This window comes from Erpetoichthys calabaricus, chromosome 4 (genome assembly GCF_900747795.2).
Source record: "Erpetoichthys calabaricus chromosome 4, fErpCal1.3, whole genome shotgun sequence".
NCBI classification, from domain to species: Eukaryota; Metazoa; Chordata; class Cladistia; order Polypteriformes; family Polypteridae; genus Erpetoichthys; species Erpetoichthys calabaricus.
Window position 1 is genome coordinate 311786286 of NC_041397.2, and position 21757 is coordinate 311808042.

General features: G+C 45.7%; 1 protein-coding gene across 2 annotated transcripts in view; it reads left to right on the forward strand.

Moving 5' to 3' along the window:
- appa (amyloid beta (A4) precursor protein a) overlaps positions 1-21757 on the forward strand; it is an 89568-nt gene that overhangs the window by 50044 nt on the left and 17767 nt on the right. The window contains exons 7-11 of one of the 2 annotated variants that reach the window (XM_028792932.2): positions 2312-2479; positions 3246-3379; positions 7162-7236; positions 8601-8759; positions 16225-16353. In XM_028792932.2, the coding sequence (XP_028648765.1) occupies positions 2312-2479; positions 3246-3379; positions 7162-7236; positions 8601-8759; positions 16225-16353 (665 nt within the window). The remainder of the gene's footprint in view (positions 1-2311; positions 2480-3245; positions 3380-7161; positions 7237-8600; positions 8760-16224; positions 16354-21757) is intronic. The other variant, XM_028792933.2, reaches the window with a different exon arrangement.

The following is a 21757-nucleotide window of genomic DNA, read 5'->3' on the forward strand; positions in this document are numbered from 1 at the left end:
TGCAAGGCGCTATATGAGGCCAACACCAGGACTCCAGTCTTTAGGTAGAGGTATGTGCATAAAACTCGCTGCAGATGGGAGGGCCTTACTGGGCCGTGATTAGGGTGGGGTGTCGAGGGAGGGGTGCTGCATGAAGTAAAGATTATCGCCGAGGTGGTCTGCCAGACCCGCTGAAGTGGACTTTCACCCGCAGGATGTCTTTGAAGTGCATTGGGTGGTTCAGTCGCCGCTGTGTTATCTTGAGCGGGTCGCCTGGCTAGCTAGTGGGGGGTTGGGTGCAGTCGTCAGTAAGGCGCTATATCAAGTCAGGCTTGCTTCTTTGGTTACCCTGAGGACCCGTCTGAAGGAAACACTCATCAGATGGGCATTGTGTGTGTGTGTGTGTGATACCTAGGGGTGTCTAACCAGCAGGAAGTGTACAAGTCCATTTTACAGGCAGATCTGAGCCCGTTTAGGTTTTACAGAGGGTGACGTAAAAGGCACTATATAGAGGGCAAGGGCCCTATGGCATAGAGAAGAAAGGTGCCTGGATATGAGCGATGAAGGGGCTGTTTGAAAATAAATGAACGTGCTCTGTCGGAGAGAAGGAAGGTGCTATATAACAGAAAGACATGTAGCATTAAAAAAAATAAGTATATGAAAGACGCTATATCAAAAATAAATAGAGAAGAAATTAGATTAAAAGTTGAAAGGCACTATATAATGAATATGTACTTGTTCTGCATATCTTAGAGTCAAACATTGAGCGCTTTGAGTAGTGAGAAAGGCGCTGTATAAATGCAAAGAATTATTATTTATTAACATTTGAGCCATCTGACCTGCCCCATCCCTGGACCTTGTCTTGGTTAAGAGTTTCACATCGGGCCCCGACCCCATTCTCTTGTATGTTTAGGAATCTAACCCCTTCCCATCCCTGTCTTGTCATAGAGGTCCTTGTCCTTATATGGTTAAGTCTTACGTTTGGCCCTGCCCACGTCTGAGTGCATCCCAACCCTATTGGTGAGGCAGGTCCTTGCTTTATATGGTTAAGAGTCTGACTTCTGACTCCACCCACATCAGACTCCGCCCCATCCCTTGTCTCCCAATGATGTCCTTGCCTTATATGGTTAAGACTCTGCCATCAGACTCCACCCACATGAGACCCGCCCCGTCCCTCCTCTCCCAGTGGTGTCCTTGTCTTACATGGTTAAGTCTGACTCCACCCACATCAGACTCCGCCCCATCCCTTGTCTCCTAGCAGTGTCCTTGTCTTGTATGGTTCAGTCTGACTTCTGACTCCACCCACATGAGACCCGCCCCATCCCTCGTCTCCCAGTGGTGTCCTTACCTTATATGGTTAAGAGTCATGATGTTTGACCCCATCCCATCCCTGTCTTGTCATAGAGGTCCTTTTCTTTATATGGTTAAGTCTTATGTTTGGCTCTGCCCACGTCTGAGTGCATCCTATCCCTCGTCTCCCAGTGGTGTCCTTGTCTTATATGGTTAAGAGTCTGCCATCAGACTCCACCCACTTGTGACCCCGCCTCATCCCTCATCTCCCAGTGGTGTCCTTGCCTTATATGGTTGAGTCTGCCATCAGACTCCACCCACATGAGACCCCGCCTCATCCCTCCTCGCCCAGTGGTGTCCTTGCCTTATATGGTTAAGAGTCTGCCATCAGACTCCACCCACATCAGACCCCGCCCCATCCCTTGTCTCCCAGTGGTATCCTTGCCTTATATGTTTGAGTCTCACTTCTGACTCCACCCACCTCAGACCCCACCCTATCCCTCGTCTCCCAGTGGTGTCCTTACCTTATATGGTTAAGAGTCGTGACGTTTGACCCCTCCCCATCGGTGAGGCAGGTCCTTGTCCTACGTAGGTGAGATGCCCTGCCCCATCCCTCCACCGTCGCAGAGGACCTCTGCCCGCTGTCCTTTCTTTGCCCGCTCTCCGCCCGTGATGCCTAATGATTTTTTTTGAAGGTGACGTTCAAGTGCAGCTTACAGGTTGTGAGGTAGACGAGTCTGGTCCTCCATGTCTTTGTGTCTTCATCCCATAAATCCTCCCCTCCTGTACACTTTAAGCTCAGTGTCCCCTTCTTGCCACTGGCTCGAATTGGGAATGCCATCCAGGTGAATGTAGGTCCTGTCCCTATGCCATAGGGGACGTAGTGTGTCTGCCCGTCTGTCGGTTTGTCTGTCTGTGTGGTTTTCCCCCTCCAGACAGGCCCAGTTGCTAAAGGGGGCTGCAGGTAGCTTGAAAGGCTTGTCCCCTAGTCGCAGTGTTGCCCGCTGTGCCCTCACTCTCCTCCTCCTCCTCCTCCTCTCAGAGGTGTGCTCAGAAGAGGCCCTGACCGGTCCTTGCCGTGCCATGCTGCCCCGCTGGTTCTTCGACCTGTCCAAAGGCCAGTGCTTCCAGTTCATCTACGGCGGCTGTGGAGGCAACCGCAACAACTTTGAGACCGAAGACTACTGCATGTCGGTGTGCGGCGACGTGCGTAAGTGGGAGCCCCGTCCACGTAGCATCACTGACCTCACTAACTGGGGGCACTGGGTCACTACTGAGGCGCCTGTCTGTCCACTCTTCTGCACTGTCCTCACTAACGGGCGTGTCTGTCCCATGCTTGTCACCGTCTTCACTTACTGGAGGGTCTGCCTGTCCACTCCTTCCTACTATCCTCACTGACTGGTCACTAACACCCGTCTCGCCTCTTCTGTGCTGCTCTCTCACGGGGGTCTGTCTGTCCGTCCGTCTGTCTGTCCATCACACTGTGTGGAGATGCCCCAGTTTTTCCGCTATTTTTTTGGGGGGATTCAAACTGGTGCATCAGAGCCTCTCAGGACTGACCAGGTGGGTCCATAGAGGGTGACGTCCGGTGAGGACACTGGGCGTGGGATCCACCTAGATGCCCCCAGCATGCCAAACTCTAACCTTCTTCCAATACAAATCTGTAATAGTTAGGGGGTGACATCTTGGACGGACTCCCTAATGCCCACTTACGGAGCCCTTGTTGATGGGGATGCCATTTCCAGCACTCCTCTGAGTGGCAGCCTCTGGGGGGCCACTGGTGGTGTGCTTTCTGTCTGCCTGCTTTCTAATGCATCCAGAATTTTCCGTCTCTTTTCATCTGACTGGAGTGGTAAACAGACGGGTAGTGGTGATGGGTTTGGGGTTTCTGAAAATGATCAAGATGATGATGATGATGGAAGGGAGGGGCTCTGTTGTCTGCTGCAGGCCTGATCTGTCCTGTTCTCTGTACCCAGTGCCCACCACAGCTGCTAGCACCCCGGATGCAGTGGACAAGTACCTGGAGACACCCGGCGATGAGAACGAGCATGCCCACTTCCAGAAGGCCAAGGAGAGCCTGGAGGCCAAGCATCGGGAGAAGATGTCCCAGGTGGGCAAGTGGGGTAGGGATGGATTTGATGGTGGGCAGTGGGACTCTCGATACAATCTGGAAATGAAGGAATGTTTGGAAAAAAAGTTTTATGTGTTGATGAGATGCCGAATGACCACCTCTCACAGCATCACGTTATTAAATATAATAGTAAAGACTCTGAATCGTTACTAAGCAACAGAAGTGGATAACGAGGGGCCACAGTGGGCTCTGAACTGGCAGCCTGGCATTTTATTTACATAGCCAAGTAGAATCATGAGCCATGTTATTTTATTTAACAGCCACTAGGCGCCAGTATTGCTTTGTGGTGCTGGTGGTGTGCGGCTAAGGCATCTGTCACTGGCTCCTCCCTGTGCTCCTCCCTCCCTCCCTGACTTTATCTGGGGGGCCAGCAATTAGAAAGACGCAAAACGGTCTCCGCTCTTGCTTTGCACATATTCAGGCTGAAGTTTGCTAATTTCAAACCCAGAGATTGGCACAGTCTGCTCCACCCTGATGCCACTGCCAGAGTCCGCCACAGGGGACGACGGACCTCCGTCCCGCATTGTAAGAAGCATCCTGGCAGAGCGAGTGCGGACACTTTGGCTTGAATCCTCTGGTTATTTTCTGCCCATGAGGGGTTTCTCATTTTTTGTTGGTAATTGCCATTTCTTCTTCTTGATTTGTGTGCGTCTCACTTGTCCACCAGGGGTCAGTGTGTGTATATACACATGCCTCTTCCCACTACATACATGCCTTTGTTTGTCTATCTACATATATCTACAGTGCATCCGGAAAGTATTCCCAGCACATCACTTCTCCACATTTTGTTATGTTACAGCTTTATTCCAAAATGGATTAAATTCATATTTTTCCTCAGAATTCTACACACAACACCCCATAATGACAACGTGAAAAAAGTTTACTTGAGGTTTTTGCAAATTTATTAAAAATAAAAAAGCTGAGAAATCCCATGTCCATAAGTATTCACAGCCTTTGCTCAATACTTTGTCGCTGCACCTTTGCAGCAATTCCAGCCTCAAGTCTTTTTGAATATGATGCCACAAGCTTGGCACACCTATCCTTGGCCAGTTTCACCCATTCCTCTTTGCAGCACCTCTCAAGCTTCCACCAGGTTGGATGGGAAGCGTCGGTGCACAGCCATTTTAAGATCTCTCCAGAGATGTTCAATCAGATTCAAGTCTGGGCTCTGGCTGGGCCACTCAAGGACATTCACAGAGTTGTCCTGAAGCCACTCCTTTGATATCTTGGCTGTGTGCTTAGGGTCGTTGTCCTGCTGAAAGATGAGCCGTCGCCCCAGTCTGAGGTCAAGAGCGCTCTGCAGCAGGTTTTCATCCAGGATGTCTCTCTACATTGCTGCAGTCATCTTTCCCTTTATCCTGACTAGTCTCCCAGTCCCTGCTGCTGAAAAACATCCCCACAACATGATGCTGCCACCACCATGCTTCACTGTAGGGATGGTATTGGCCTGGTGATGAGCAGTGCCTGGTTTCCTCCAAACGTGACGCCTGGCATTCACACCAAAGAGTTCAATCTTTGTCTCATCAGACCAGAGAATTTTCTTTCTCATGGTCTGAGAGTCCTTCTGGTGCCTTTTGGCAAACTCCAGGCGGGCTGCCATGTGCCTTTTACTAAGCAGTGGCTTCCGTCTGGCCACTCTACCATACAGGCCTGATTGGTGGATTGCTGCAGAGATGGTTGTCCTTCTGTAAGTTTCTCCTCTAACCACAGAGGACCTCTGAAGCTCTGACAGAGTGACCATTGGGTTCTTGGTCACCTCCCTGACTAAGGCCCTTCTCCTCCGATCGCTCAGTTTAGATGGTCGGCCAGCTCTAGGAAGAGTCCTGGTGGTTTCGAACTTCTTCTACTTACGGATGATGGAGGTCACTGTGCTCATTGGGACCTTCAAAGCAGCATAAATGTTTCTGTAACCTTCCCCAGATTTGTGCCTCGAGACAATCCTGTCTCGGAGGTCTACAGACAATTCCTTTGACTTCATGCTTGGTTTGTGCTCTGCCATGAACTGTCAACTTTGGGACCTTCTATAGACAGGTGTGTGCCTTTCCAAATCATGTCCAGTCTACTGAATTTACCACAGGTGGACTCCAATGAAGCTGCAGAAACATCTCAAGGATGATCAGGGGAAACAGGAGGCACCTGAGCTCAATTTTGAGCTTCACGGTAAAGGCTGTGAATACTTATGTACATGGGATTTCTCAGTTTTTTTATTTTTAATAAATTTGCAAAAACCTCAAGTAAACTTTTTTCATGTTGTCATTATGGGGTGTTGTGTGTAGAATTCTGAGGAAAAAAATGAATTTAATCCATTTTGGAATAAGGCTGTAACATAACAAAATGTGGAAAAAGTGATGCGCTGGAATACTTTCTGGATGCACTGTATATGTGTGTGTATATATATGTATATATATATATATATATATATATATATATATATATATATAATATATCCATCTATCCATTATCCAACCCTCTATATCCTAACTACAGGGGCACGGAGGTCTGCTGGAGGCAATCCCAGCCAGCACAGGGCGCAAGGCAGGAAACTAACCCCGGGCAGGGCGCCAGCCCACCTCAGGGCGCACACACATACCAAGCAGACACTAGGGCTAATTTAGGAGCGCCAATCCACCTAACCTGCATGTCTTTGGACTGTGGGAGGAAATTGGAGCCCCCGGAGGAAACCCACGCAGACACGGGGCGAACATGCAAACCTGGGTCGCCTAACCACAAGGCAGCAGCGCTACTCACTGCGCCACCGTGCCACCCATATATATATATATATAATATAATATAGTGAAGGATAGACAATAACCCAAAAAGGTTTTGGGCAGCTACCCATGTAATATTTAATGCATGCAAAAGAGTAAATTGGTTGTACAGATGTGCACAGGTTCGAGTCCAACACAGAACTTATTTGCTTGTAAAAAGATGGCAGCTTTAAAGGAGAGCGGAAGAAGTGACATCATCAACAGGGCCAGAACTGGAAGTGATGTCATCAGGGGGAGGCAGATTTACCCAAAACAGGTCTGCGGAGAAATGAAAGAGTTGGCACACTCTGCCACCCCCTGGCTCTATACAATATATAATATATTGTGACGGACGGCTGGCTGCCCAACCTGGCCGGGACGCCCAGAAAGGAGAAAAATGGGGGAATGCAGTTACAGAGGGTCAATGCCTCCCCCAGAATGCCAGATGGAGATGCCCCTGCAGCATAGCGGCACCCCAGATTCCCGCAGGGCACCATGGGAGTTGGAGTCCAGCTTCACAGCCCTACTGGGTGCCATAGGTGCCACCAGGACACGCTGCAGGGAGGCTTGAGAATTTCTATTTCCCGTATAGCCCGGAAACACTCATGAGCCATGGGAACGGAATCACAGGAGTACTTGTGGGTTGAAGAAATCCACAAGTCTCCATCGGACCTGGAAGTGCAGACAAATCACGTGGTCAGAAGGACAGAAGCACTTCCGGGTCAAAGACTATTTAAAGGGCTGGTGGAGACTCGCCAAGCTGAGCAGGACAGAGCATGGTGGGAGGAGTGGAGGAGAGATTTCTGAACAGTGGTTGTTACTTTGTGGAGGTGCTTTTGGGCACTGCATTAAGAAGAAACTCCATTAAAGATCTTCTTGGTGATTTTTACCCAGTGTGCAGTGTGTCTGTCTGTTGGATTGAAAGAGGCAACAGCGACCTCTAGTGTCCACAGTATAAATAATTTTTTTTTTTTTAATTCTTATTTTGCCATCTCCATCTTCTTGTTCCTCCAGGTGATGAGGGAGTGGGAAGAGGCAGAGCGACAGGCCAAGAACCTGCCACGTGCCGACAAGAAGGCCGTCATCCAGGTGAGTTCAGGAGTGACGGGCAACGCTGCTAGCAAAGACGATGACAAAACTCCAGCTTGAAACTGCGTGTTGATGTGCAGGATAATGAAATCTGTTATTAATATCGCAAGTGTGAAAAGCGAACGTGGAACCTCAGTGGACAATGGGACGTGTGTTGACTTTAAAGTGACCCTCACTGTGTAATAAGACTGCTTGCCGTGGAGGAGAATCGGATTGAAGACCAAAAGTAAAGTGACCAGTTTATCAGTTCATGGCCAGTAGCCTGTCCCGGACTTTTGAGTTGGCAGAGCGGTGGGCATATCCTCCTTGGTCCATTCAAACAAGCTGCACACGGGCAGCGGCCTATGAATCCCCCCACCGAGCGCGACAGGTGACCCAAGAACACTTGAGGCCTTCTCGAGCTGTTCATCCCATAGTGTCCAGTAGGGTGCGCTGCTGCATGCCAGCTGGTACCTGCTTTACCAGATTGACATTTTTGTTTGGACCCATGGGGGGAGGGGGTCATCAGTGCAGTTTGCTCACATCAGGCCCCAGCATGCATGCTCCCAGAGTTAGGAGGAGTATTGGCACCTCAAATTTCCAGGTCATGGTCGTCTTGTAGCTCTCCCTAGTGAAGGAGTTTAAGTAAATGGAGGGCACTGGTCAGTCAGCTGGGAGCAGAGGGCTTGATTCATTGATCATCATTCAGCCGAACAACTGGCGACAAATTGCCCTTGAAGACCACCTGAATGTGCTTATCCAGAGTGAGGTGGGCATGTGTGATCAGCCAAAAGAACGTCCAGAATGAGGTTACAATTCAGGCTGTGGACCTCATGGCCTTTGACAGGTTAAGGACCTCCATGTTGAAGTGTTTCCTCTTGAGATTGAGAGTGGCCAGTGGATACCAAGCAAGTCAGGGTGAGTATAGTGGGTGCAGACCCAGGGCTCGTATCTGTCATCTGGTGGGCATAGTGGCCAGCTTGGCATGAGGCCAAAGTGACCCACATGTGTACAGACAGATGGCGAGTGAATGTCCAGGTCTATATGCCCCTTATTTTGTTTTGTGGTGCCAGTCATCACATGGAAACAGCATCGTCGAGATCGTCATAAGATGGGAAACCCCTAACGGGAGCAGCCGAAAGAAGAAGTGGTAGTAGTTGAGATCATCATAAAACCGATAAGGCGTCCTTTGTCCCATTTCAGGACAGGGCACAGATGGCATCGGTCACAGGCTTGCCAAAGACATGCCTGATGAAGAGACCTGCTGGCCGGATGCAGAAATCTGCTTGAATAACAAACAGTAAGATGCCAGTCTCGTGGGCACAATGGGCCTCATTTACTGATTTTTTTTTTTTTGTGTGTGTGTGTGCCCTTTATTATGGCAGCACTTCCAAGAAAAGGTCGAGACACTGGAGCAGGAGGCCGCCAGCGAGCGGCAGCAGCTGGTGGAAACCCACATGGCCCGCGTGGAGGCGATGCTGAATGACCGCCGACGGATTGCCCTTGAGAACTACCTGACCGCACTGCAGGCCGAGCCCCCCAAGGTAAGGCGGCTGTGCCAGCGTGCATGTGTATGTGTGTCACTGGCCAGACTTGGACCTTTTTTTTTGTCATTTCATTCACAACGATGCTGCTGGCAGGCCACCATGCTGTCTTGACTCCATTCTGTGTTTCCTACCACCCCTCTCATCGATACTTGACGAGCAACCTTGAACCGCACGTCCGCCTAAGTCCTTTACCATCTTCTCTGCTCTTACTCTTCAGACATGGACCTGTAATCTCTAAATGTTGTCTCTGTGTGACTCTTCTCCATGTTGGAAGTCATCAGGCGGCGTCTCTTTACTCCGAGCCTGGTCTGCATGGCGTGCATCTCTTCTATCGTTCAGGCAGTGACTGCCATGACTTTGTTCTTTCTCTGCAGTCCCCCTGTCTTTACTCATTCAGCCTTTGGTGCATCTCTTCTACCTGCTCCTACTGCAGGTGTGGGTGTTCCCTTGCTCTTCAGGCTGCGTCCCACCACTTTCTTTCCCCCATGCTAATATCACTTGGGTCTTCTGTACCCCATAAAGCTGGTTGGTGTCGGTCCTCGAGTCAGACTCACTCCTCTGTTCACCTTACACTTCTCTCCGTGGACCTGTGCACCTTTGGCCAAAAGTTCTGAGAAAGACCCAAGTGTTGGTGTTCACCCAGTGTGTGTCTTCAGTGTTTTTAGATCTTTTTGTGAGATGTTTCTCTGGTAGACTGAAGTAGAATGACAAGCAGTTCAGAGGTTTCAAAGGCTTTGACTGACAACGACATGAAGTTGATGCCCACAGTCCATATTTGCAGTGTTGGCCCTTCTTTCTTTTTCAGTTGGCCCTGGCAGGCTCGCAGTCAACTTCTGGGTCCAATCCTGACTGATGGCAGCTGCCCATACTTGGAGAATCCAGATTGGTGGGTATTGGTTTGTCCACATACCTCTTGAGGATTCTCAATGGGCCATCTTAACAGCATTATAGGCCCCCCATTGCAAAAGCAATGCACTGGGACCTCCTACCTACACAGCCACTCAGCAAGTCACAACATACATAGACTAGCATGGGGGCTCATGGGGGGCAACTGCCCAGTGTGCCCATACGTTAAGACGGTCTGGGGAGTTTCCAAGCCATGAACCCCAAATGTCAATGTTTTGTTCCCCGAGCCACTTACTTGTCACTTATGACCCGCTGCTCCATCATGCTGGATTGTTCATTGTTGGTCACCAAACTCTTCTTGGATGGTTGGCAGAAGTTGCACTAAGAGGATGTTTTGGTCCCATTCTTTATTCATGGCTTGGGATCAGGGGGCACCGCCAGGGCAGAGCTTCCTCAGGAATGGCAGAAGGCAGATGTGAGGGAGGCAAAGACTTTTAGAAGATGGCCTGGTGGGTGTCAAGAAGGGCAGCAAAGAAGTCATCCAGGACAGACTGATATTCTGGGATTGGACTGCTGGGGTCAAGTCATTGTCTCTGATGAATCCCCTTTCCAATTGTTTGGGACCTCCAGAAAAAAAGAAAAAGTGAGCAGTGCTACCATCAGTCCTGTGTCACGCCAAAAGTAAAGCATCCTGAGACCATTCATGCCAGCCAAGGCAGTGCAGGGCTCACTCACAATTTGGCCTAAGAACACAGCCAGGAATAAAGAATGGGACCAAAACATCCTCCGAGATCAAGTTCTGTCAACAGCTTGGTGACCAACAATGAACAATCCAGCATGACGGAGCACCGGGCCATAAGGCCAAAGTGACAAGTAAGTGGCTTGGGGAAATTTGTGGGTCCAAGGACAGGAAACTCCCCAGACAGTCTTAACGCATGGGCACACTGGGCAGTTGCCCCCCACAAGCCCCCATGCTAGTCTATGTATGTTGTGACTTGCTGAGTGGTTGTGTAGGTAGGAGGTCCCAGTGCACTGCTTTGCCCGGGGGGGTTTGCTATAATGCTGTGAAGATGGTCCATTGAGAATCCTCAAGAGGCGGGTGAGCAAACAAAAACCCACCAATTCTGATTCTGCAAGAATGGGCAGCTGCCATCAGTCAGGATTGGGCCCAGAGGTTGATTGCCAGCCTGCCAGGGCCAATTGAAAAAGAAAGAAGGACCAACACTGCAAATATGGACTGTGGGCATCAACTTCATGTCATTGTCAGTCAAAGCCTTTGAAACTTCTGAACTGCTTGTCATTCTACTTCAGTCTACCAGAGAAACATCTGACACTGAAGACGCAGACTTGGTGAACACCAACACTTGGGTCCTTCTCCAAACTTTTGGCCACAACTGTAGGCTCCACAGTTGGTCTTTGCTGCTGTGTCTCTATGAATCCTGTTGATGTTGTAGTTGATGCCTCTTCAGTTGAAACCCCTTCTCTTGTTTCGTGTGACTTCTGCCCAGTCAGACTCCCAAGGTGTCTTTCCTGTGTACCTGTCCTTCCATAAACCTTATCTGCAGGTGGCCCCTCATCATGAATTCTCCTTTAGTGTGTTTTCTTTCTGCTTGACCAGAGAGCATGGACGTGTCTCTTCCATATGGTGGGGTCCACCTCTGGTCTTATGTGTGTTTCATTCTTAAGCGCTTGGGGTGACCTTTCATTCCAGGCTGTTTTCTGCTTCTGCCGTTTTGTTTCTTATGCTCTTGACGTATTAAACCTGTGGGTCTCTCCTCCTTCAGCCTGTTATACTTCATATGCTTCCTGTGGAACCCCGCGCTCTCCTGATTTTCTCTCAGCTAGTTTCTCGTTGTGTGACCCATCTCTGTTTTCTAAGCCTGTAAGCCGAGGTAGGTCCACAAGGGTGTGCTTCTCTTCCATCTCCATCTACTCGTACTTCAGGTGGCTTCTCTAATTCCTGTGTACATTGCATGCTGTCAGCTCTTCTCTACTCGTTTGGCCTTGAGAGACATCTTTTCTGTCAGCTCCTACTATAGGGGGTTGTCCGATGGTCCCCAGGCCGCGTTTCTCCTTTGTTCCTTTGATAATGGTGTGTGTGTGTTTTCTGTACCACGGTAGAGTCTCTTATGAGACATCGTTGTCTTTGCTCCTCTCTGCTCTTTCTGCATTCTACTCCTAGGCTTTGGATTTGGGCCGTATTATACCTCATTTGGCATGTCTGTGTGAGTCTTCTCCATGTTCTGAGCCTACAGGCTGGTCCGTCTGGTTGTGAGTCTCTTCTGTTCAAGTGGTTGTTTGTTGGTCCTCGATCCACAAGTAGGCCTCAGTTCCTCTCCACTCTTTCTGCTTTCTACCCTCACTCATCAGACGTTGGTCTCTACCCTCCATATTTCATCTCAGCTGGCATCTCTGCGTGACTCTCCATCCATGTTGCAAGTCATCGGGCTGTGTCTGGTTACTCTGAGCCTGGTCTATGTTGTGCAAGTCGTTTCAGTCCTCAAGTAGCATCTCTTGTTTTCTGGAGGTGGCATTTCCTTACTCAATCGACCTTCAGCGCATCCCCTCTCTCTGCTGGTGGTTGCCTGTTGCTGTCCAGGCTGTGTCTCTCCACTGTACCCTTGCTAGCATCATGCGTGTCTCCTGTGCCATAACCCCGTCGGTAGAGTCTCTCACCCAAAGTAGACCCCCCGTCCTCTCCGCTCTTTCTACTTTCTGTTCTTACCCTTCGGAAATGGGCCTGTACTCCCCATATTTCGTCTCTGCTGGCGTTTCCATGTGACTCTCCACCATATTCTACGCCTGTGGGTCGCGTCTCTTTACTCAGAGCCACATCGGGATGGTTGCTCATACTGTAGGCGGTTTGTCCAGGCTGCATCTCCCCACATTTCCCTTGTTAACGTCCTGTGTGTCTCCTGTGCCATAACCCCATCTGTAGAGTCTCCGTCTACAAGTCGACCTCGGCCCTCTCCGCTGGTTCTGCCCCTCTACTTTTAATCTTCAGACATGGACCTATAATCTGCAGATTTCCTCTCATCTGACAGCTCTCGTGTGAATCGTCTCTGTCTCCTAAGTGCGATGGCTGTGCTTTTTTTACTCTGAACCCTGAATTTCAAAAACGGGGGGACTACGGTAATCTAGAACTCCAAATACAAGACCGCCAAACAAGCAAGAGCAAAAAAGCAAAATGAGGCCCTCCTCATGGATTATGTAGGCCCTTGGTGGCCCCAGCTCCAGTGTTGGGGGGGGGGCCTGCCCCCTCAGGCTCACCCTATGACTAACAGAATGAAAAGATCGTTAGAAAGCCAAAGTAAATTCCAAATGATGGGAATTAACAAATTTGTTAACTTAAAAGTGGAAAATTATTAACATAAAGTAACCAAAGAAAACGAGTCACAAACCATTTGATTTTTGAGTTTTTGAAACCGTGTTGACATTTTTTTTTTTTTTTTTTTTTTTACATTTTCAGGCTCTACTTGGTTGTTTGATTTGAAACCGAAATGAGCGTAAACCGCACGAGTTTCAATTCAAAATAAACTCCTTCTTCAGTGCCACTCCTTTTTATTATTCTTAACTAAGACTGTGGTAGCCCAGCCACATTTTCCAAGTTTGAAGTGTTTCTTACAGTTAAAGGATAAAATCGCCACAGCAGTTTCTTATATCCTGCCCCCTCTGGTGGACAACTTGAGTATTGCCGTCTCTTAGGTGAATTTTGTTTTTTTTCATTAAATATTATTAATCCCATAGGGAAATTCAGAATATTGTTCAATAAGGTAAACGGCTAACAATTAGTGTACCCCGATTGGCTTATAAGGTTTAATCAACCGTTTCTTTAACAAACTTAATTTAATGTATTGAACGTAAGTAATTTATTTTGACCAGTATTATCATAGCGCGACCTTATTTAAATGACACCGTGCTGTCCTTTGTGGCCCCATCTTGAGTATTTTCAGTACTCGTTACATTAAATGTACCCATTTTTTTTTTTTTTTTTTTTTTTTTTTTTTTTGTGATTTCTGATTTTAAGGAGTGTTTGGGGAGAGTTGTAATTCACAAAAATAAATGTAGAAATCCCATCAGGTGATTACACTTTAAATGAGTTTTAGGGAGGGCTTAGAAAACATTAAGACCCTAAATTGAAATAAAATCTATACAGTAATCTTAACAGCAGTATAATTCAGCCAGGATTTGACATTAATGGACCCATCCCTTCGTGAAGTAAGCAAGCTCAGCGAAATGGAGGCGATCAATTCTGCCACGCTATCAACATTACCAGGCGGGAAATGTGAGGGGGGGCGTTGAGGTGTGGGGGGGGGGGGGGCAACAGAATTAATAAAACAAAAGAAAAAAAAAAAAGGAGAGTCAGGTTGTGGGCCTGTAGTCAGCTCTGACACCAGCGGGTCGGGGGGGGGGGGGGGGGGGGGGGGGGGCGGTTTGGACATTACGGTAAATTGAAATGCAGAGAGAGGAGCAGCTTATTAAAACAGCTGTATGGACGCACATTTTAGGGAAGATCAAACATAATGAGAAAAAGACGAGGTTAACAACGAGGTCACATTACGGAACTTAAACACATGAGATGCGAATGTGTGACGTTGGCTGTTGTGCCGTCTCCTTCTGCACCTCCTTCACTCCTCAGGTTAGCCTGCAGGTGGCGTCTTTCCTTCCTGTTCTCTCTGGTTAGTGAGTCGCGCCTGCGCCTCTCTGTGTCCACTTTGAGCTCATTCCACTTGTGGTGCGTCTGTTCTTTATCTTCAGCCCATCTCTGTGTATGTTTTTAACAGCTAGTAGGTTGGTGGTCTCTCCCATCTCCTTGAACTTCCATCATTGTCTTTGCATCCTTTCTGTACTTGGCACGCAGTGCACTCTTCTTTCTCTTTCAGCTCATCATCTCCCGGTGGTGCTTGTCTCCTTTTTACTTATTCTCTATTGAATAATTTTCTTGACTGTGTGTCCACGTTGAGCTTATTCCACCTGTTGGTGTGTCTATTCTTTGACTTCAGCCCGTCTCTCTATGCATCTTAACATTCAGTAGGCTGGTGGTCTCCCTTTGTACTTCATCTATTCCAACTGTTCTGCTCCTTTACCACTAGAACCCCTGAAGCCTACGAAAAAAACTTGTAATCTCGGCCCACTTTAAATCCCTTTGCACCTCTTCATCAGCGTCTTTTGTTTTGCAAATGTGTCGATCAGCACAAGCAGCCTGCTGTCCCATTACCACCGACGCAGCTCAAATCTGTTTATCTGGGTGTGAGGTGCCGGGAGCTGTAGAGGGTAAATAATATCTCATTATCTGGAACACTTGTATTTCATGTGTGTTCCGTGTCTACAATGATTTGGGTAAATGTAGGTGCAAGGTGCAAAGGAATTTACGGTGACCCGGAATTACGACTTTTTTCGTAGGCTTCAGGGCTTCTAGTGTCAAGTAATTGGCACAAAGTCACCTCCTCTATCTTTTTAATCTCCTCGTTTGTACTTGTCTTTGTATCTGATTGGTCCATTAGCTGTGCCCTGGCCACTCAATCTGCTAGTGGTGTGTCTGGTCTTTGTCTTCAGCCCGTCTGTCTTATTCTTCTGAACACACTGCAGGCCGGTGGTCTCTTTTGTACTTCATCTATTCCAAGTACTCCTCTCCTTTAAGTGATTGGCTTACAGTCAGCTCCTCGTGTCCAGGCAGACTTGGTTTTCCTCGTATCTGATTGGTCCGACAGCTCTGTGTCTCATTTCCACGTGTGGTCTTTGTCTTCAGTCCATCTCTCTCTGTATCGTACTTTGTACTTCATCTCCCAGTCATTCATTTTCTTTCTGTGCTTGGCACCCAGTCAGCTCCTTGTGTCCAAGTGGTGTTTGTCTTTGAGGCGTGTGTTCTGTCATATTTCTGGATGTTCCCGTCCACTCTGAGCTCATTTTGTGTGTGGTCCATCCCCTGCCTGTTCTTTGTCTTCATCCCGCATCTCTCTCTCCGTATCGTTTTAACACTCAGTAGGCTGGTGGTATCTCTGATCTCATTGCACTTCATCTACTCCTTCTACTACTTGGCACATGGTCAGTTCCTCTCGTCCGTGTGGTGCCCGTCTCCCTTATACTAATTGTCCTCTGTGTCTTTTATGTATTTCTGAATGGTCCATCGTCTGTGCCTCTCCCCTTGGAGCTCATTCTCTGTCTTCAGCCTATTCCTCTTTGTAAGGCTATGGGGGGGGGGGGGGACAGCTAGTACTTGTTCTCTCAATGTCGTCACCGTTTTTTATTTATTTATTTATTTTTCCTGTAATGCTCCTTTCCTCTGAGGTAGTGAGACTGTTCTGTCCAGTCAGGCCTGTTTGTTCCCATCATACCAGCTGCAGAGGTGGCATCTCTGTCCTCTGCGTGTTCCACAGATGTAGTGCCTGGCCTCTTGTGTGCCCATTGCTGTTGTGTTTGTCCACGTCCTCCTCAGCATGATCAGACATAGTGTGCTCTTTTCCTCTGTGTACTCTGTGCCAGACTCTCATTGGCAGGTGGTGTCCCTGTGCTCCTCCTTTCTGTATGTTGTCCCTCGTCTTCATCCCTCCATCTTGTGTCTAAAGAGTGCTTTACCACCACTGTGCCCGGCTAGTGACTGTCCTCCTCTCCACAGCCTCGCCATGTGTTTAACCTTCTGAAGAAGTATGTGCGTGCAGAGCAGAAGGACCGGCAGCACACACTGAAACACTTTGAGCACGTGCACATGGTCGACCCCAAGAAGGCTGCCCAGATCCGACCACAGGTAGGCGCTAACAGCTTGAATGTGTCCCAGCCTCAAAGCCATATTTGTCTTAACAGCACCCTACAGCCATGAGGTCCTCCTCTTTAGAGCTCCATTGGGCGTAAAGGCAGTGGGGGGGTCATGCCGCTTTCCACCAGTAGGTAGCGCAAAAACATATGCATGGCTATGGAAAGCATCTGGCGGTGGGTGTTGGCTCTGCTAGACGAGCGCACCTCTGCTGCCTGGAAAGTAGTGTGAAAGCAAGCCTCTTGGGTCTCTAGTGTTTCTTTTATTTTTTAATTTGTTTATTTATCCAGAGTGTGTGCGCTTGGGTTATTTTTTTTTTTAAGTGAGTTCTGTCCCAGTGGCAGGAGCTTTTCATTTCATCCTCACTCATGAGTTACAGCCAATCAGGATGTTCAGTCTGCAGCACTTTATTTTGTTATTTTGCCACTTCACACCCCTGCTTCTCAAGTTCAGGAGTGGCGCCCTCCTGGTGCTGCGGGTTTTGGTCTCAACCACTTTCACAATACACAAGTCATTTTACCTTAAATTGGTTTAATTGTTCGTTTAATTGTATGATTATTAATAAGCAATAATAATAGTAATAAACAATAAATAATAGTTATTAATTGTTAATAATGATTTATTATATTTTATTTTTATTCATAATTGTTAATAATAAACTAAAATACAATTTATTATTGTTAATAATAATAAACAATAAAATACAATTTATTTATTATTAAATAAGCAATAATTCTATAATTTTGTTTATTTGTATTAGGAATTTTTTATTTAATGATTTATTTTTATAATTTTTGATGTATTTTTAATTTTTGTTATTAATAACAATAAAAATTATTATTAATAGTAATACTAATAATACATTAAATAATTATTTAATAAACAAATAATTTATATATTGTTTATTATTGTTAATATTTTTTATTGTTAATAATAAACAGTTTATTATATTTTAATTGTTAATAATAATAAACAGTAAAATACAATTTATTTATGAAATAATAAGCAATAATTATTTCTATAATTTCCATCCATCCATCCATTTTCCAACCCGCTGAATCCGAACACAGGGTCACGGGGGTCTGCTGGAGCCAATCCCAGCCAACACAGGGCACAAGGCAGGAACCAATCTTGGGCAGGGTGCCAACCCACCGCAGGACACACACACAAACACACCCACACACCAAGCACACTATTTCTATAATTTATTTTATTTAATTTTTTATTTAATGTTTTTTTATAATTTTTCATGTATTTTTTATTTTTGTTATATTAATATTAACAATAAAAATTATTAATAGTAATACTAATAAATTATATAATTTAATAAACAATTTATATATGTTTATTATTTTTTTATTAATTGTTAACAATAAACAGTATTTTAATTAATAATAATAAACAATAAAATACAATTTATTATTAATTGTTAATAATAAGCAGTAATTATTTCTATAATTGTGATTATTTGTATTTATCTATTAGCAATAATTTATTTTTTATTTAATAATGATTATATATTTTATTTTTATAATTTTGTTTATATTGTTAATAATTTTTTTATTGTTAATAGTAATACTAATAGTAAACAATTTATTTTAATAAACAATAAATAACAATAATTTATATGTTGTTTATTATTTATTAATATGTATTGTTTTTTATTATTATTGCCTTTAGTAAAGTGCAGTAATGTGAGAATTGTATTTACAATATATTAAATATTTGTATTTTCGGTATCGCTTTAAACATTTAATTCTTCAGTCCTATTTCTACACAAACCCTTCCAACACGGGCCACGCCCACTTATAGCACACGCCTCCCCAATCTCCACAAATATTTTATGAGAAGAATGTGCATTGTGTTTGTGTGTGTGTTAAAGTGACAGAGGGGTGTGTCATGTAACGTGACGGACATGTCCTACAGAGGCAGCAGACTGTTATCGGATGGCTATAATTTGATTGGCTTGTCCACGGAGCAAAGCTGTGGAGGTCTGCAGCTCTACTGGTCAGTAATATTGTCATCCTTACACTTAAGTATACCCTTCAGAAATAATAATCAGAGCTGGACCAACTTTTAATCCTCATAGTACTGAATAAGATGTCCGGGGTTTAAAAAAACAAAAAAAAACAAAAGAAAATCTGACCCGGCTGGGATTAAAGGACCTCACTTTCTAATGGGTGGCACAGTCCTTGGCCACAGTGGTGGCCTACAGATATTTCATGTCACCGTCTAGAAGCTTCTTGCTCCTTTTCTGCCCCTCATTTTTCCTTCTCCCCATAGCTGATTTCCCCTTTTTTTCAGAAGTTTGCAGTTCGGGTTGAGATCAGCACTCCTTGCTGGTCAGGTTAGCCCCATCAGGTCCAATCTCGCCCATTGGTGGTACTGCACCTCACAGTGTGTTCTTTCTTTGGATCGCATTCTTGTGTTGCTTTCGGTGATGAAGGTTGTGTGGAAGAAGGCAGACACGGCAGGGGCGCCCTCAGCCTCAGTAGAGTCACCCCGAGTCTCAGGACAGGCAGCAGAATTGGGATTAATTGTATGGCACACATGCAGACTCGACTCAGATGGAACAATGAGCCCCCCAGCAATGGGCACCTTTTACTTTTATTACAATTCTTATCATTTCAGCTATTATTCTCTCTCATCTGACTCCTAACACATTGCTCCATTAATTCCACCAATAATTCTCAGCACTGAGGGGGTGTCAAACCCCCCCTCTGCCCATCTTATCTGTCTGGTGAGGGGCTATTCTCTTCCCCCTACAGTGATTTACAACCAGAGAGTTCACATTCCCTGCTCTAAGCGAGGGGCCCATTCTTCAGCTCTCTAGCACGTCTGACCTTTGGCGTATGAACTGTTGGGTGTTTTCAGGCTTATACAAAATAATAAAAGGGCTTATGCCACATATATTTTTAATTATATCTTCTACATCTTAATGCTTGGCGAAATATTATATCTACTTCTCTCAATGCTTTTCTAATATGTGCAAATTACCAATTTTAACAATACAGTTTTCTATAGTTGCTGCCCAAGTTACTGTACAAAATGAAAGCAGCCTGACCATAAAGATAAGAGGGGGTAACATGGTGGCTCAGTAGTTAGCACTGTGGCCCTACAGCTCCAGGGTGTAACCCCCTTAGTGTGGAGTTTGCACGTTCTCGGGTTTACCAGCTTCATATAAGGACAGCAACTCGAAAGTGTGCGTGTGTGTGTGGTGCACTGAACTGTCCAGCTGTTGTCCAAGCACACGACCCTGAAAGGGAAAACAAGACTTGGACATCAGATTGTCTGCTAAAGGATTCGTTGCACCTTAAAGCTGTCAGTTTTATTAAAATTATAAAGGAAGTTCTGTGTTTGAAGCCACTTTTGTTGATTGTGGAGACGTGTGGCGTGTTGATCAGACAGCCAGGTAAGAATCTGACTGAAATCTGACTACTGCTAGTGCTATAGTGCTAGTGCTCGTCCTCCTCGCTGTCTCTAGTGCCTTTACTGTATATGTACAGTGTGTATCCGCTTATACTGCCTGTCTTGTACAGAGCATGTGTGTGTCTGTCTGTTGGGTGCATTTCATATCGCTCTCTCCTTTTATAGCATTTTTTTTATATCTGTGCATCCATGTATCTCTTTATGGCGCCTTTCATATCGATGATTCTACTTTCTCTTCATAGTGACTTTGTATCTGTTTATAGTGCCTTTCATATTATTTTTCTTTAATATGGTGCTTTTTATATCTATCTGTTATGCAGTGCCTTTTATACATTTTTATATAGTGCCTTTCATATTAGTGTATCTGTCTCCTTGATGCCTATCACATCTGCCTCTTGTATCTATCTGTTTATAGTACCTTTCATAAATATATATTTCTTTTTATAGTGCCTTTCACCTCGTATATATTTGCTTATGGTGTCTTTTATGCTTATCTGTCTATCACTTATAGTGCCTTTCGTGTCCATCCATCTATTGTATGGTGCCTTTCACATCCATCTATCTTTTCTAAATATCTATCTCTCTGTTATATAGTGCCTTTCTTAATATCTATCTGTTATATAGCGCCTTTCTTAATATCTGTCTTATAGTACCTTTCTATATGTGTTTTATAGCACCTTTCTTAATATCTGTTATATAGCACCTTTCTTAACATCTATGTTATAGAGTGCCTTTCTTAATATCTCTGTGTTATAGCGCCTTTCTTAATATCTATCTAGCTCTGTTATATAGCACCTTTCATGTTTCTCTGTCTCTATCATCTTTCTTGAAACCCTTCTGCAGAGATGTTTGCGACCCCCTTTGCTTTAAATGTCTGTTCCTGTGAATAGTTAAGTGAGCAAAAGGTGAGCTGATCGCCAAAAGGCCTCAAGTTCCAGATGACACTTTTTTTTGGCATTTTATGCTAGATGAGTGTATTGTTTTTGTTTTGTGCAGTGGGAAAAAAATGGAAAGGAGCACTGTGCAGAAGTGATGGGCACCCCAAGATATTTGAGGTCTCAGATAACCTTTCCCAATGTGGTCTCAGACCTTCATTACCTCGTCAGGATTCTGGTTTTGTTCTCTGTCATTGTTAGGAAACCACTAGTGATGCAAAGTGCAAAGCTTGTAGAAATTCTCCGACTCCTCAGACCTTATCAACCAACAATCAGCAGCCTTGGGCTCCTCTAAGCAGCTGCTTGGCACTCTGAAGCAATTAAAGAATTGAAGCTCACCAAGTAGGAGAAGGAAGGAGACGAGAAGACAGCAAAGCATTTTGAGGTGACAGTTTCCTCAGATTGTAACGACATTAAGAAATGGCAGTTAACGGGAACAGTGGAGACCAAGAAAACTTTCTGACAGAACTGCTCGTTGGATTGCTAGAAAGGCAGTTTGACTGTGAAAGACCTTCATGAAGATTTGGCAGACCCTGCAGTGGTGATACACTGTTCTACAAATGTGACCTTCATGGTAAAGTCAGAAGAAGAAAACCTCTCATGCATCCCAGCCACAAAACTCCGCGCCTGACATCTGCAAATGAACATCTAAACAAGCCTGATGCAGTCTGGAAACAAGTGCTGTGGAGCAATGAAGTCAAAATAGAACTTTGTGGCCACAAGGTGCAAAGAAATGTTTGGAGAAAAAATGAGGCCCGAATTCCAGGAAAAGACCACGTCCCCAACTATTAAGGATGGATGGGTGGATCAATCAGGCTTTGAGGTTGTGTTGCAGCCCTCAGGCACAGGGAACGTCTCCATGGAAGTGGGAAGAGTGGAGTCAATACCAGAACATTCTGAAAGCAAACAACACACCATCTGTTAGAAAGTTGACGTTAAACAACAAGATAATGATCTGAAAGACCCCTCCAAATCTCCAATGGAACACCTCGGGAGGCGCAAGCTGACGGTTTTGCCAAGACCCTCGCAGTCTC